General features: G+C 33.6%; 1 protein-coding gene across 10 annotated transcripts in view; it reads left to right on the forward strand.

Annotated features, from left to right (window-relative positions):
• The window catches only part of LOC105831066 (potassium voltage-gated channel subfamily H member 2), a 179,066-nt gene that overhangs the window by 47,003 nt on the left and 116,221 nt on the right, over positions 1-15,842 (forward strand). For all 10 annotated transcript variants that reach the window (XM_012670922.3, XM_036291884.1, XM_036291883.1 and 7 more), the window contains exons 3-4: positions 3,536-3,694; positions 10,780-10,930. In XM_012670922.3, coding sequence (XP_012526376.1) covers positions 3,536-3,694; positions 10,780-10,930 — 310 coding nt within the window. The remainder of the gene's footprint in view (positions 1-3,535; positions 3,695-10,779; positions 10,931-15,842) is intronic.

The raw sequence follows: 15,842 nt of genomic DNA on the forward strand, positions 1-15,842 counted from the left end.
TAAAAAGTAATTTTCAAACTAATAAAACATGTTAATAACAAAAAAAAAACATTATTATTGTAGCATTTATCTCTGTTGATGTTCTTCATATTTTCAGGAGTTTGCGAGTTTATATTTTCGTAATGAAAATTTATCTCTTCATTTTCTCTACAGCTATTGTAGAATTATTTTGTTCACACATTATTATCTTCAGTTTCTTCTTGAAACCTTGATTCTCTTTTATTTTGTAAAATACGGACAAATGAGTTATGCGGGGTCTACAATGGCAACAGGAGTAATGGAGTAGGAGTAAGAAGTAAGAAATATGAAATGAGATTTGCCCATTTCGTTTACTCCCGGTTTTTAATTGGTCAATTGTTACTCTTTCTCCTTACTCCATTACTCTTACTGCCATTGTAGACCCCGCATTAGATATTAAGGTATATATTAAGTCATCTATTTCATTATACATTTTATATTTTATTTCCGTTCGTCATCATCATTTGTTACTTTTTTGTTATCTTTAATAATTGATATTTTTTTCTGTTTATAAAAAAAGCAGAAAAATAACGATTATTTATATTCTTAAATAGTTAGTAATAAAATATAAAATAGAAATAAATGAAAGAGAGAGAGAGAGAGAGAGAGAGAGAGAGAGAGAGAGAGAGAGAGAGAGAGAGAGAGAGAGAGAGATATGCCGGCGGATCGATAGAACAGCTTATCGTGACGTTGCTGAAGAAACCACACGCATCGGTCGCTTCAAGCGTTAACGATATATACGCGAAATGTGAATTGTGAAATTAACTGCACGATTGCGGCTTGCGAAGAAACGGAACGTTCATCTTAGGAATGTCTTAACTAATTTAATCGAGGGAACATTCAGGTTGGATTATATAGAAGTATGAATATAATCCGAGAAAGAGACTTGTCCTTGCAGGAAAGAGTTATGTTCTATTTTAAAAACGTATTATATGATTTTAAGATATCTCGCGCCATATTTCTCGACAATTTAAAATTAATTTTAATTCTTCTCGCATTACGCAAAATATAACGGAATGCAAAAAGAGACCGACAGAAAGAGAGAGAGAGAGAGAGAGAGAGAGAGAGAGAGAGAGAGAGAGAGAGAGAGAGAGAGAGAAATGTGTGTGTAAAAATATGTTGGCGCATCAACCTTGACCGTGACATCGATCGAGATGCGAGAAACGATCGTTTGATCATACGGCAAGAAACATACATTCTATTGTGGTACCACAAAGTCAAACCGACCGTCTTGTGTAATCCAATAGGACATGTGGATCTTATCAGAGTTGTTGACGCTGCAACTGGAATGCCGTTCATTATGGAATATCCAGGTGGCAATCTTGGCTCGGGTTCTGCTCGGGCTGCATTTTCACGCGGGACGTACTTTTCTTTCGTCGACGCTCTCTGAATTTCGTCCAAGGTGCTCCGACACGTAAACATCGTCGCTAATTAGTTCGCGAACTACTTTGGATAAATCTCGTTAGCGCTTTATGCGTGAAATTATTTTCCTGCCACACACAAGGCTGCTGACTTCTCCACTTGAAGTTCTAACAAAAAGGCTTACAGTTCTTTGATACCTTATCTATTTGATTCCTTACGATTGTCAAGACTGCGTTGACTTTTACAATTAGCCAAGGTGAGCCTGCTTCGCGGAAACGTCGGGCGGAAGATGGAAATGATAAGGTTGCAACCTTGATGATAATTTTTCAATTTAATTACGCAGCAGGAAATCAGGTTAACGCTTAAAGAAGTCGATATCGCGTGTTTGTATTCCTCGCGGTTTAATGTCAAAGATAAAGTATACGACTTTTTCCCTCCTTTTATAAGACCCCGCCGCGAGCGACAAATTTGCAGCATATAAGCAGGTCACGATAAGCTCCGCGCTGCATCCACGATTGGCGCGATCTGATGTAACGAGGTTGCATTATGTCGGGCAACCTAACACTTTTATGTCACTGTAGCCAACAATCTAGGGTTTACGAGGATATTAGCGTCGCTAGGACGCAGACTGGACGGACGCGGACCGTTTGGGCGCAATCCAGAGTGACTTTTACGGCGAGTTTCGTAATTCTACCCCATCGGCTCTTTTGTCTTGCCGCGCGCCTATTTCGCAAATGAAATATCGTTGCCGATGTCGCGGGTCCGCGCATCGGCGTCTAAGAGACATCCAGTAAACGTCAATCTGGAATATTTATTGCGTCGCAACGGCCGCACATCGCGCGACCAGGTTGCGACGGCGCGGTGCTTTGTACGTGCCTCGGCATGAATTTCCCCGGCGATTTCCACTTCTGATTCACTGCTCAATATTTCCGAATTTTACGACCTCACCACGATAGTCCTTGACACGCATCAAAGTGCCATCGACGATGAGATGATTTCGACGTGCCGTGCCGTCGGGGGCTTGAATTATCGAGTGCAGATGGAAGTTGTGTGTATAGCACTCTCGAAATGGTTAGTCTAAGATGCTTATACGTCAGTTTAAGGTGAACATATGTATACTCAGAAGAGAGTTTAAAATTCATTTATTCAACTTGAAATACCGGATAGTCGTTATTGTTTCTATTTTTTTTTTTATTAATATTATATCTCTTGTATATGAGATAAAAAGTAGAGTTCTGAAATTCTCTGATTTATCAGTAACTATGTTCATTACTGATGAAATATGTGATTTTTAAACATATTTTTTTATTATTATAGTAATTTAATCGCTTGGTTTTTTTAGTGATCAAAAAACTTGGTACTTTTTTAGTATTATTATTACCTTTTGTATATGTCAATTTTTATATTTTTATATTTTTAAAAAGGTTCGAAGAACTTGTAAATGCTTAAGGTATCTCTAAGGAAATTCTTCAGCTTAAAAAAGTAAAGGGGATTCACGTAACTTATCACTCAAATATACTTTTAAAACAAGAAATTTTGCTATTATCATCTTTAAAATTACAAACAAAGTAACGAACAAAAATTTCAGCAATAAAAACTATAATGTTATTTACTTTTTTATAATGTTGATAAATATTGACGTAAAAAAGTTGAAAAAATTGTTTATAATAGTGATTTGAATGTAGTAATAAGCAATGCTGTTTAACATAACGTTATATTTAAAGAAAATTGTGTAATTTATTAACATTTCATACTTTTATTGAAAATAATATAGTGAAACTTTATATTTTTATTTAAAAAATGTTCTTTAAACTGTATTTTCTTTAAATGTAGTTTTTCAAAATTCTTTTGTTTGGATTACATTCTCTCTTTCTTATATTCTCAATTGTTTCTTGTTATTCTAAAAAGTTATCTAAAAAAACCGTACGATGAAAAAATTTGAAAAATTTAAGCACGCTTGTCTCTCTAATGAATACTTATTCTCCTGTGATCAAATTCTTATGTTACGTGAAAAAAGGATTACCTTGCAAGTGAATTAAGTTTTGCACCGAGTGTTCATTCCTACGCACATACATTTATGATAAGCTCGAAGGACGCATGTCTAACGGCTGACGTTTCAGATATGGATATCTGACTTGCTAATTTCCCGTTTTAGGAACCAAGTTTCTCTGCAGCGAGGTGATAGCGCTAATAAGGAGCGAGGTGGACGACATTTGCCTGCAAATCATAAACTTCGAGGATCTGAGCTCACAACCGCCGCCGCAGCCCGCGATCCCGCCGCCGAGTCAGGCCAACAACAGACTCGCGACACGCTGTACGTTCCAATTTTATTCGTTCTACTTCGACTTGTCTCAATGCACGCTTGGATTCTTCGTACGAAAATTCTTCGTAAAATCTACGGTACAGTCCGCTGATTTTGCGATGAATTTTCGTATGAAGTTAGCACGTATCCGGTACTTCACGAAAGTTTCGCTGTACTTTCAAACGCTGTTAATAAATAATAAATAAACCCATACGGAAAGAATTTTCTCTTAGAATTTATTTTCAACATAACATCATTCTAATCGTGGAACAGCTTCGACTTTGAAGAATTTTGCTACATTTTAGTGAATTGTGATGAAATTTTACAGTTATTTATAAAATTATATTAAACCTAACTAATTCTAAGAGAAAAGTCTATGCAAGAGCATAAGCTGAGGAAACACATGTCAGTTTTCTCCGGGAAGAGTTTCAAAGAGAAATTCCGAGTTCAGTGCTGCCGTCAGCGCGTGACGTGTATATCTCGATTAGACCGATTCCAAAAATCCCGGCTGTGTATTGTGCAGCTAGATCAAACGGTATCTCACCGGCCTTAACGTTTACACATGATATCCCGCCGAGACATTTCGTGCTTCCCATACATATAACTTCTTGCGGCTTTTAAACGCGGCTATCATTATTTCCTGCTGCACCGTCCGTTATAAGACATCGTCGCGCGCTGACATTCGGGGCCGCCTCGTTCACAAGTGGGACGTGGTGTGGCACACGTAGACTACTCCTCATTGTGACGATCATTATTACGATCATAGATTCAGGTCAGGTGTATCCGCATAATGAGTCGCGTTACAATCCTGCAGAAATTCGGACGCGCGAGTTTCTTTCTCTGTGCGCAATTACACCGCGTATACCCTGTCGTTGGCATTCCTGCACGTAATACGTATGTATGCTTTTCCTTTTTGTTACTTTTCTTTTGTTGAAATTTCTGATCCTATAAAAGATGTCGATTGTCTGAACTCCCATTTTTACTCCGCCTGTTAATTAAAAATATTACGCGTGCAGTATTTCTGCGTGAGCACGACATCGCTGCAATTAAACTTTGCGTAGACAAAATTAAGTAAAATACACAAAAAAGTTTGCGCCTTTAATGTCGCTCTCTTGCGTTACGTACCTACTGAAATCTCTCTGCTAAAATTTTTACTTTTTTAATGTTGACTTACTTATTTATCAAGGAAATCTATTGATGCGTTTTATACAATGTAAAAAAATATATAAAATTACAAAAATAATATGTAAAAGTTACATAATTTTAATAGTAGAAATATATAAAATTATTTTTACAAAATATGGTATTTTTACTTTTAATTTTATAAACATGTTATAACGCACATTTTTGTATTTTTATCCTTGATAACGTAATTTGAGACAAATTATATATAATTTAATCAATTGTATATAATTTAACGAATTATTGCATAAATATTTTTATGAACTTAACTGCGAGTGTAAATTTACTTTTACATATTGTTTAATTGCTACAAAGAAAAATAATTTACAAGTTGCAATTTTACTGTTGTGCAATTATGCATCTTTTATAGTGGGGATTCAAATTACTCTCCACAACTGTTATAATTTAACGTATAGTATTTTTTACAGTGTAGGTTTCGCATAAACTTCTTGTCGATTTTTTTATTCGAATGAATTTAGAGAGCGCGTACGTATATGCGCGCGCGTGCACATACGCATATTATACGCATATGCATATAAGCGTACAGGGCACGGGACACGTGGTCGCGTTTTATATCTGGAGTGCTCGCGAAACTATTTTTAGAGTGACGCTGCAGAGCACTGGACGTGTGTGGTGTGCCTAACGGTTAACCCTGACCTGATAATAAATGTTATGCCCTCGAATAGGTAGCTATAGCCACCTTACCTCCTGGTTGATAATCCGCCCCCTAAGCAGCTCAGCTGATGGTTACAGACTTGTAACAGAAATCGATCGTAGCGTTAAGGAAAGTCGCATAGCGTTAAGAACGTGTTATGAGGAAGTGCTTTTCACGAACGCTACGCATGAGAAAAATCAATGGATGCGATTACATTACCCCTTTGTTCTCACTTGGCTTTATGTATTATTAACTTTTTAACCGTTCAAACATCTTTCTTTAATTGAAAAGAAAATATTTGCTCATTGAGCAAATTGTGATAATACATACGTAATTTATGAAGAGAATTGTAATAAAAAAAGCGTAATTTTTTTTAGAAAAATAAAAAATATTTACTTTATATAATAAAATACTTGATATATTTTAATTCGTAATATATTTGCTAAATAATGAGTAGCTACTGTAAATATAATACGTATAATTAGTTATGAATATGAGATACAAAAAAATGTCAATCCTATGTATAATCTGTAGTATCTTTGCTACTTCAACTTACTCAAGATACTAAGAATTGAATGCGTAGGAATTCCACAAAGTCGATATAATCCGCAATCGATAGTTCGTACAGAGTTTGAGATTGTCTTTCTAAGAGCTTAATCTATTCAATCTTGGTCTCATCAAAATGTAATCAATAACGGATATTTGATGGAGTAATCCATCATGTAAATAATGATGATAAAATAAATCCGTCGTCTACTGTCATGATTGTTGCAATTAATAATCATTAAATAATTATCAAGTATAATTGTATCTCGGCAGTTTGTTAAACATCTTACATAATTAAGATGTTCCCTTAAATTATAAAAATTTATAAAATTATAAATTGTGTAGAGGAAAATCACGAGTACCGACATTTTGTTTTTGGATTATATTTTTTGTTTTGGATTATATTTTTAAAATAAAAGTTAAAAATAAAACTTTAAAAATATAAACCATAAGGTGTCTGCTATCAGATGACATAGTAATTTTTATAATATTGTTTCGTACTTGTAGTAATTAATGTTTTTGCAACATAATCTAAAAGAGCGTCTGAACATTTGGATTCTGAAACTAACATAGTAGACAGAATTTAGTAAGGCCTTGTCAATTTAAATATGATCTCATGAAAGAATCTATTGTATTTTTTAACAATAACTGTAGTTGTAAGGTTACGTACAAACTTGCAACAAAACGGCGTAACTGCAACATCACCATGTAACATCGATTTTTTATCGCGTAACGGTTGGACGGTATCCCGACGCAATGTGTGGACGGTACTTCATAATCTCGCACCAAACATTTTAACGCAACATGTTCGCGGTGGGACTTGCATCGCAACACAATCAGACAAGGATAATATTACGCATATGTCTGAGAAAAATTACACATCCACACAAAAAAAGTAGTCTGGCCTGTATACCAGATCCATGTATATATGGATTATGATCTGCCTGAATCCAAATCTGATGTCAGAATTGGTAGATTGGTTCGCTGTTTCGAGGAAACCTCAAAAAAGCTCCAAAAAATCCACAAAACGAACACTTTCGCTGATGTTTTTTTGAGGTTTCCTCGAACGGCGAACCAATCTACCAATTCTGACAACAACCACACAAAAAGAGTGGTCTGCTCTATAGTATACTAGACCTTGTATTCCTATGGATTTTGGCTTGCTGAATTCAAATCCGATGTCAGAATTGGTAGATTGGTTCGCCGTTTCGAGGAAACCTCAAAAAAACATCAGCGAAAGTGTTTGTTTTGTGGATTTTTTGGAGCTTTTTTGAGGTTTCCTCGAAACAGCGAACCAATCTATCAATTCTGACATCAGATTTGGATTCAGCAAGCCAAAATCCATAGAATACAAGGTCTAGTATACTATAGGCCAGACCACTCTTTTTGTCAGATCGTTCTAATTTGGTTCCCTCAGCTCTTATTTATTAGCTTTAATACAAATATTCTAATTATTTAAATGTTTTTAGGATTTTAGAATAAATCTTTTTTTTATAAATGTCGATAAGATGAAGAGTATTTTCTTCGTTCAACGTTGAACTACATTTACAATTAGACAATGCATACATAGAAGAAATAATTAGCAAAGTGATCTGTCAAACGGAAAATGTAATTTCTCTAAAAAAGATAGACAATGGGAATGCACGAAAATAATACATGCCTTTTTCTATGCGTATTCTTTTTTTGTCATATTTCTTTGATGCGGCGCAAAAATACCGATAACCGATGTGACGCAGCGTAACATCATCGCGAACACGATTAATGTGAGGAGGGAGTGTTGCGCTATAATTTTCTGTTACAAGTGTAGACTTAACTTGATGTTGCTGTAACATATATCTTGCGCCCAAATGTTCGCCGCGAACGCTCTAAATGTTCGGTGTGATGTTACGGAGTACAGTCCACACATCACGCCGGTGTTACGCGACGGCGTTGCACTTACGATGTAAGCCTTAGACATCGAGTGTCTTCTATCGTCTATTTTTTTAAGGAAAGATAATAACAGACAGATTAATAATTATAAGTGGTTTTATAATTATAAGCAGATGTTATTTTTGCCGAATGTCTAAGATCCACACATGTACAGTCGAATGGTTAATGTTACATTTTGTCGATTTGTATACTTTATCTTGATTATGTTATTCTACAGACTTTAACTAACAAAGCTTTCTTTGAATCAACTTGAATATTGCTATATATTACAGATTAAGAGTACTACAGGTACGATTATCAGACCTATTGTTTATTCTTGCGGAGAAGTGTACCGATTTACGTTGCACAGTGATTTTATATTTTAAATCGCACTACGAGAAAAATATGAAAGAGAAAAATATAAACAAAACGATTTTAGAAAATTACCAACATCTAAAAAAATTAAAATAATCTAATATTGTCAATAATAAACTCATTATATTGTTTAAACTATTTACAAGAGAAAATCGTGGAAATTCTATTTTTGCTTTTGAAGAACTCGTTTTAGCATATTTGATATAAAAAAACAATGAATGTATAAATAAGTTTTTATATCTTTAATTGCAATGTCTAACGGATGAACAATGAATATGCGGTACACAGTTTACGTGAGCTGGAGATTGTAAAAGTTTACATAAAAATTATTATTAGACACCATAATTCGCTGTAGATTAACAATGGGTTTCTCACTGTTATGTTGATATTTAAAATTATTTTAGATTACTTCGATTTGTCATTTTCCAACTTGTGATTTCATATTTGTTCTCATCCATTTTCTTCTTATGTCGAGTCAGTCTAATATTGGGTCAGTATATCACGTAGGAAAACTACTCGGGAAAGGTTCAATCAATCCCAATGACACATTATTCCGACGAACACTCGCGGAGAACGATTCTTCCCGTTTTATAACAATCGATAAGTGCATATAGCGTACTCTCGAGAAGATTGTGGCCGTCGTATCTGATCGTTGATGCTTTTTTCTAAGCTTCTCTTTATCTACTCATTTTTCTTCAGCGCTACACTACGACGATGAACGATCGCAGCTGTAATTTTGTCGCCCAGCTTGCATCCGACCGTGAATATGATTACATTTTGAGTTTCTTTGTTACGTTTTACCGTATTGCTTTAACAGCTTGCGCGCATTTGCATATCAAAATTAAATGTAACGAGCAAATAACGCGCGCATTTTCGCCAATAATCGCGTCTTTTTTTCAGCGCACTTTAACGTATTTGTACGCGCGCCAGACATCCGTTATTTTCCGATTGATAAACGATGATGAATATTAATGATATTTATGAGAAATTGGTGGTCCCTTGATTTAGCTTTTTAAAGAACCTCAAATCTATACGAGAAAACACGTGTAAGAAATTATTCGCGTCTCTTGTTTCTCGAGATTCTTTTGATTCTTCTAGTATTCAACGATCAATGTATACGTGTCATTTTTCGAATGGAGGCCGACGAATTTTTGGCGGCGCGACATTCGGTAAACGTTCGGTTCCAAGACAGGTGTAATAATTTAATGAAGGTTCAACGGCCACGGTTGGCGCAAAATCAAGCAGCATAGAGCAAGAAACGGGGATTGCATATTCTGTCATCTGTGTGCCAGACGCTGCGACGGTGAATTAAAAGTGCGTGACGTTGACTGACTTATCTTTGTGAAGTATCCTTGTCGAGCGCAGTGTGGCAAATGGATTTTCCAGTACTTGACAAGTGACAAGTTTGCTGGGCTGGACGCGCAGTCAACCAAGTTAAATCTATCGTTAACTTTAATATTTTGACAGAAGTATAAAGTGGCAATTATCGTCACTGTTAAATATAAAATATGCAGATTACAATCATTGTTATTAGAAAAAGAATGCTAGGAAGAAGAATATAATGCTTATATAATTTAAAATTATGTTTTTTTTTTTTTTTTTTAGTGGGAAGTAGCAATTGTTGCGGACGAAGAATATTCTGCTATTTTAATTTGAATCAATACATAAATAAAGATTAAAGTTGAAAAATATAAAGGGACTGTACAACTCACAACATTATGGTGACTGACAAAATAATGTTTGTAAAAATTTTCGAATTATTTACATAGTTTTGAGGCAATTTTTATACTATACTACATATTTTTGATCTGTACAATCTGTTGTTATCACTTCTGTTAAAATAAATAATAGATGCAGGGATAAGACTTTATACTCGTTGTTGTTCATTTCACATTACTTAGATAATTTGAAAAAAAGAACACTTTTTTTATCTGAATGAAAACAAAGATATGTTTTAATAATTGAAAAAAGATAAGCATTTCTTCTAGATAATTTTATATGTACAAATAACAATATAAATAATGACAATATGATAATATCAAGTGACACATATACATTTTATGTATATACATTTTATCGAGAATTATTTAAGAGCTTTACGGACTTAACTCGATTGTCTAATTGAGTTTATGTATAATATGTGCATGTTATTTCGTGTGACTTGTCGTGTCAGATATTACAATGTTTGTGCTCCACACGTCCTGCATGTGTATTCCACGTGTTTTGCGTACATTAGCCAAGCGTCGATGACATAGATAATAGAAAAAACTTGCCGGGTATCGCAGTTATCGATCGTCGTAGATGCATAATTGCCGGCTCTTGCGTAATTGCGGTAATTTATGCAGAAGCGCTGCGCTCTTTACACGCCGTCGCGCTCTAACACCAACTACTAACCGGTACTAATGAGACTCAATGACATTGACTCGAGCAGTCGACAGGGCAAGGGCGTCCTTCCGGGCTGGTCTGTCGAGAACCGGTGTCGTCGGTCCACCGAGAGTCCGCAATCGACCGCGCGCGACGTCTAATTTGCCTCACCGACTTGCTGACGGGACCATCCTCGACGAGGACGCTTCTGAGAACTGGTGAGTCACTTTATATCAATTCTATAAACTTCTTAAAAAACGCGAATTTTGTTCTCTTTAACTTTGAGGAGATTTAATTTTTTTTAGAAATACAATAGAATTACTTTCCAAACTATTTACAAGATGTTTTAATTTTTATGATTTAATCAATTACATTGAATAGAAAATATTTGATATTTGTTACTATAATTAAATGTTTATATAATTGCCGGTTAGGTGCTCTATTTTTTTTTACTGCAATAATAATGATATACAATGTGATGAATTACACTTATTTAAAAAAACGTTTCTAATTATTATAATTTAAATATAGTTGCTACTAAAAATGACTATATAATTATAATAATTTATCAAGAGACACGGTAGTTAATTATTAACGCGAATTAAGTAACGACGTGACATTTAAAGTTACTTTTTTTCAATGACTGTAATTTGTATTTGTTCCTTTCTTTCCATCTATAATTAACTATTACATGGTTACATTTTTTGATCACTAGTAATTTATGTTGTATAATAACAAGTACTTAATACGTAATTGGCGGTTCTGTAAGTGTCGTTGCGCATGTATTTTGATATGTGAAAAAATATGCGCAAGTTATTGAATCGACAACTAACGGTAGCCGCGTACAAAATAGTATTTAAGGACTTGTATTAAGGGGTGAAGTATCAACTTTAATATTTATATGACAACTATTCTCAAAGATTATTTATATCATTTTATTTTGTGCTGAACGTAGACCATATGTTGACAAATATATTTGAAATAAATGTATAAAATAACTATAAAATAGGGTATTTTTAAAAATTTGTTTTGTAACAATTTTAATATTAAAAAAAAATTAATAGTTATAAATAAAGCATTATTTAATATAATATATTTTACATTTTAATGATTAATCACATTTACCGTAATGAGTGAAAAAGCGATAATTAAGATTACACCTAGTGATTACACCTAGAATTTCTCAAGTAACATTACTCCTATCTGTTAGCTGTGGGAGATACTAGCCGTGTTACAGGACGTATGCCATTGGGGAATACAGAATCTGATTAAATAGCACTGCACGGCAATTGCAGTAACGAAGCGCTTGCCCCCCTCCCCCCCCCCCTTTCTCTCTCTCTCGCTCGCCTTGCTAACGATATTGTGCTGTATCGCGATGCGTCAGTAGTATCGCGACGATGAGTCGGGTAATCAGAACGCCAATGGATGGCCTTTTCGGTGGCTCGTTTACTCGATCGATTACCGCGCAAAGTAGTCGGGGAGACATTAACAGCACGAACCGCTAACCTACACACTCAATTGTTTTAAAATTTTAGTTACAGTTCTGAACCATAACAAGGTTAAGGCGTTAGACGCCAGTCTGTCCGACTCTTTCATTGTATTTCGTATTCGCTTCCTTAACCCTTAATTTTAAGGGGCACATTTTTTATAGCATTATGTTGGATAGATCTTGTCGCATTTGTATGTTTTAGATTATGTTGAAACCGAATTCAAGATCAAAATTTAAAAATTCAAAATGGCGGGTTCAATATGATGGACGTTGAACAAAAAAATTCAAAATTTGGGGATAGAAAAAATATATCCATATTCTTCACAAAATTCGTAATAAAAAAGTCTCTTTCGGTTTTTTATAAAAATGCATAGTTTTTGATAAAAAATTCCTAGAATTATATTTTTGAAATCATTTTATTCGATATTTTGTAGCCGCCATTTTGAATTTTACATTTTTCAGGTCATTTTCATAATCAGCAACCCAAATAACCATTAAGTACGAAATTCTATACAGCTGACTTATAAATTAAGTGACAATCAATTTCATATGCTGAAAATAGCATTTTTGCAATATATTTTGTTGAATACCAAATAGTAACAATATACTTTCCGTAACTTAATATGACTTCAACTTAATATGACTTAGTTCGTCATCTCTAGAATCTAGAATTATGGTCTAGAAGTTTATTTATATTCAAGAGGCTTCTAGAACGAATTTATTGTGAAAAAAGAGCATTTTTTGTCATTGTTTGTTTGATAACAATTGCAAAATGTATGATTGATGCAAAACTCGTATAGTAGTGTGTAGTTCTATCATTAACAAATATAGAACAATTTATTTCACGTTTATACGATGTAAGATGTTTATACGATGTAGACCTCAGTTATATCGAAAGAACCGAAGAAAATGAGGTGGGAAGTATACTTCCCGCCGTCCCTGAAAGGGTTAAATGAATTTAGTTATGAAATTATCCCGTGCGTTCCACACCTTTTGTATTTTCTACTTGGGTACTTTAAACAACACTTTAAAATTTACTTTAATTATTCGGAAAGAGAAAGATAACTCGTATGGGTACTCCGAATTATTAAAATTACGTTTTTGAGACAAGATTGGCTTTTGATTATGATCGGATTTTCGAAACGCTCTTGAGTAAACAGTCATGTCTAGTAGAGAAATGTCAGACTGACGAGAAGATCGACAAACAACCATCGAACTGTCGCGTCGGTCGACTGCACCAATCCTCTCGTTCGACATGTTTTTTATGTAATTTATTTATAGACGAGTTTCTGTTAAATATCTCGGTTGAAATTGATCTTGAGACATGATATGGTTTAATAGATAGATCTTTAAAGTCAACTCGATATTTGTTTGCGTTAGATTTGCAATTAATTGAAAATTTGTCTTGAAATATACCCTAAGTAAGTAAGTTCCTTACAGTTAATAACTGATTCTTGAGAAAAGCTCTCTGTGTATGTGTGTTATTATTTTTTAAATATTGTACAATTTTCTAAAGAAATTAAAAAAGATTATAGTTACAAGGAAAATTTAATTTTAAATCCAAGAGTAGATGTTTTAATACTATATTTTTTACATAAATTGTAAAGATAATAATGTTTATAATGTAAAGATAATAAATTGTAAAGATAACATTCTTATATTGCACATTGATTATTTATTAAGATTTATTTGGGAAATCAATTTTTAATAACTCTTTAACGAACAATGATCGCCGATTAAGCTATAAGAAAAAGTTACTCAGGGTCATATCCCTGATAACATATGTGAAGAACATTGTAATTGGGGGTGACTCCGTATAAGTGAATAATTATCCATAATTTCATTTTAGTTGTCTTTTTTTAAGTAAATTTTGTTTTGTAGTTTTTAAATTTCTTCTATTTTTTAAATATTGAATTATAATCTTTTATTTTAAAATACATAGAAATATATTTTAGTTTATCAATTCATTTCATTGTTAATATTTCCTTGCGGAGCAGGGAATTCCCTGAATTCTGCTATTATTACCTACTTGGTCATTATGTCATTTTTGAGGTTCAATTTCTCAGACATTTATTTTCAGTTATATTGCAAAGGCATTAATTATTACAAAATATGAAACAGTACTACAAAAGCTCTTACACTATTTAATAGAAGACACTTTCTAGTTTGTATTTTTAAAGTTTTATTTTTAGTTTTTATTTAAGGAATGTTATTTAAAAATAAAGTAGAATGTCAGTTGAGGACTTTCTTCTAGAAGATATTAAGGGGGGCGTCTACATTAGAAGGTAAAAAAAAATCGATCTTTTTTTATGCTTAAATCGATAGTATTTCATCCGTAGAACATGCTTCTGAAGTCCTAAGTATAGATTCAAATTGTATCAGGCTGAAATGAGCACGTGCAGTGCGCATGTCCCGAGCGGTCCGAGCGGGACGGCAAGTAAAAATCCCTAATGGTCTTTGAAAAGGTACATTGCCTGCTGAGAAAGAATTACTTGAGAGGTGTTAGGTGGGTATACACAATATGAAAGTTTTAATGCGACAATTTGCCCCAAAACACCTCCATTGCGGCCGCCAAATCATTGAAATTGCTGCCTACATAGCTGCTGGAATTTTCACTGAAGGCTATTTGTCGGTTCTAAGAATCATGTCATGCATGGAAATAGTTATTGAACCAGTATGAAGAGATGTTGCGGATAGAATAAACGAAAATCGCACGACTAGCCAAAATCGTCGTAGTAGATCTGTTGCGCAGAAAACGCGTACTTACGACAAACAACGGCTGTTGGAGAAGAATGAATTGTACGAGGACACTAAGGACATTTTATATGGAGCAAGGATAGCAGATTAATCGAAAAGTGCGGATAAACAATAATTAGCAAGCTTTTATCAACTTTTTTCTTTGATTGGAAACTTTAAACGCGTTTTTCTCGAAACTACTTTTTTCGAAACTGTGTGCATGATTAAAAAAAAAAAACTAATCGTCGGATCCACTTCTTTTTTTTTAATTAAAGGTTATTAAATTATCTCCTGAGTGAACTTAAAATATAAATTAAAAGTCATGTAAAAAAAAGTTATTAAAAAAAGGTTAAAAATTTTTCACAAAAAACTGATTTTTTTTCAAGCGCCATTTATAAATTTTTTATAAAAATAAATGTATAGTTTTCTTAGGTTCACTTAGAAGCTATACTCATAAACTTTATAAAAAAAACTTTGGTTTTTTCCTTTTAGTCGATTCTACTGGGTGTTATGCACGCAGTGTGGAAGGAATTTTTCAAGGCAGTTGTGCATTTTTGCTTACAACTTATAATTAAATGAATAAAATTTTGTAATAAAAATTGTTTTGAGTACTTAAAGACAGGCACAATAAGTGATAAAAATCGCAAAAAGATCCATTGCTTAGTTTTATTTAAAAAAAATTATAAAAAAATGCTTAATTTTGTCCTCCTAATGTAGACGTCCACCTTAAATACACTGTCAGAGATTGATTGATTAATATTTATTAGCTTTCTCAGCTATTTGAAAATACATTGAATAACTTAAAACTAACGTAATATTAACTTGTAACTAAAATATGTTTTTTATGTTTTTATTTAAAATGCTCCAATCTCTCGCTATGCTTAATTTTCATTGGTGAATCATTA

The sequence above is a fragment of the Monomorium pharaonis genome, chromosome 9 (genome assembly GCF_013373865.1).
Source record: "Monomorium pharaonis isolate MP-MQ-018 chromosome 9, ASM1337386v2, whole genome shotgun sequence".
NCBI classification, from domain to species: Eukaryota; Metazoa; Arthropoda; class Insecta; order Hymenoptera; family Formicidae; genus Monomorium; species Monomorium pharaonis.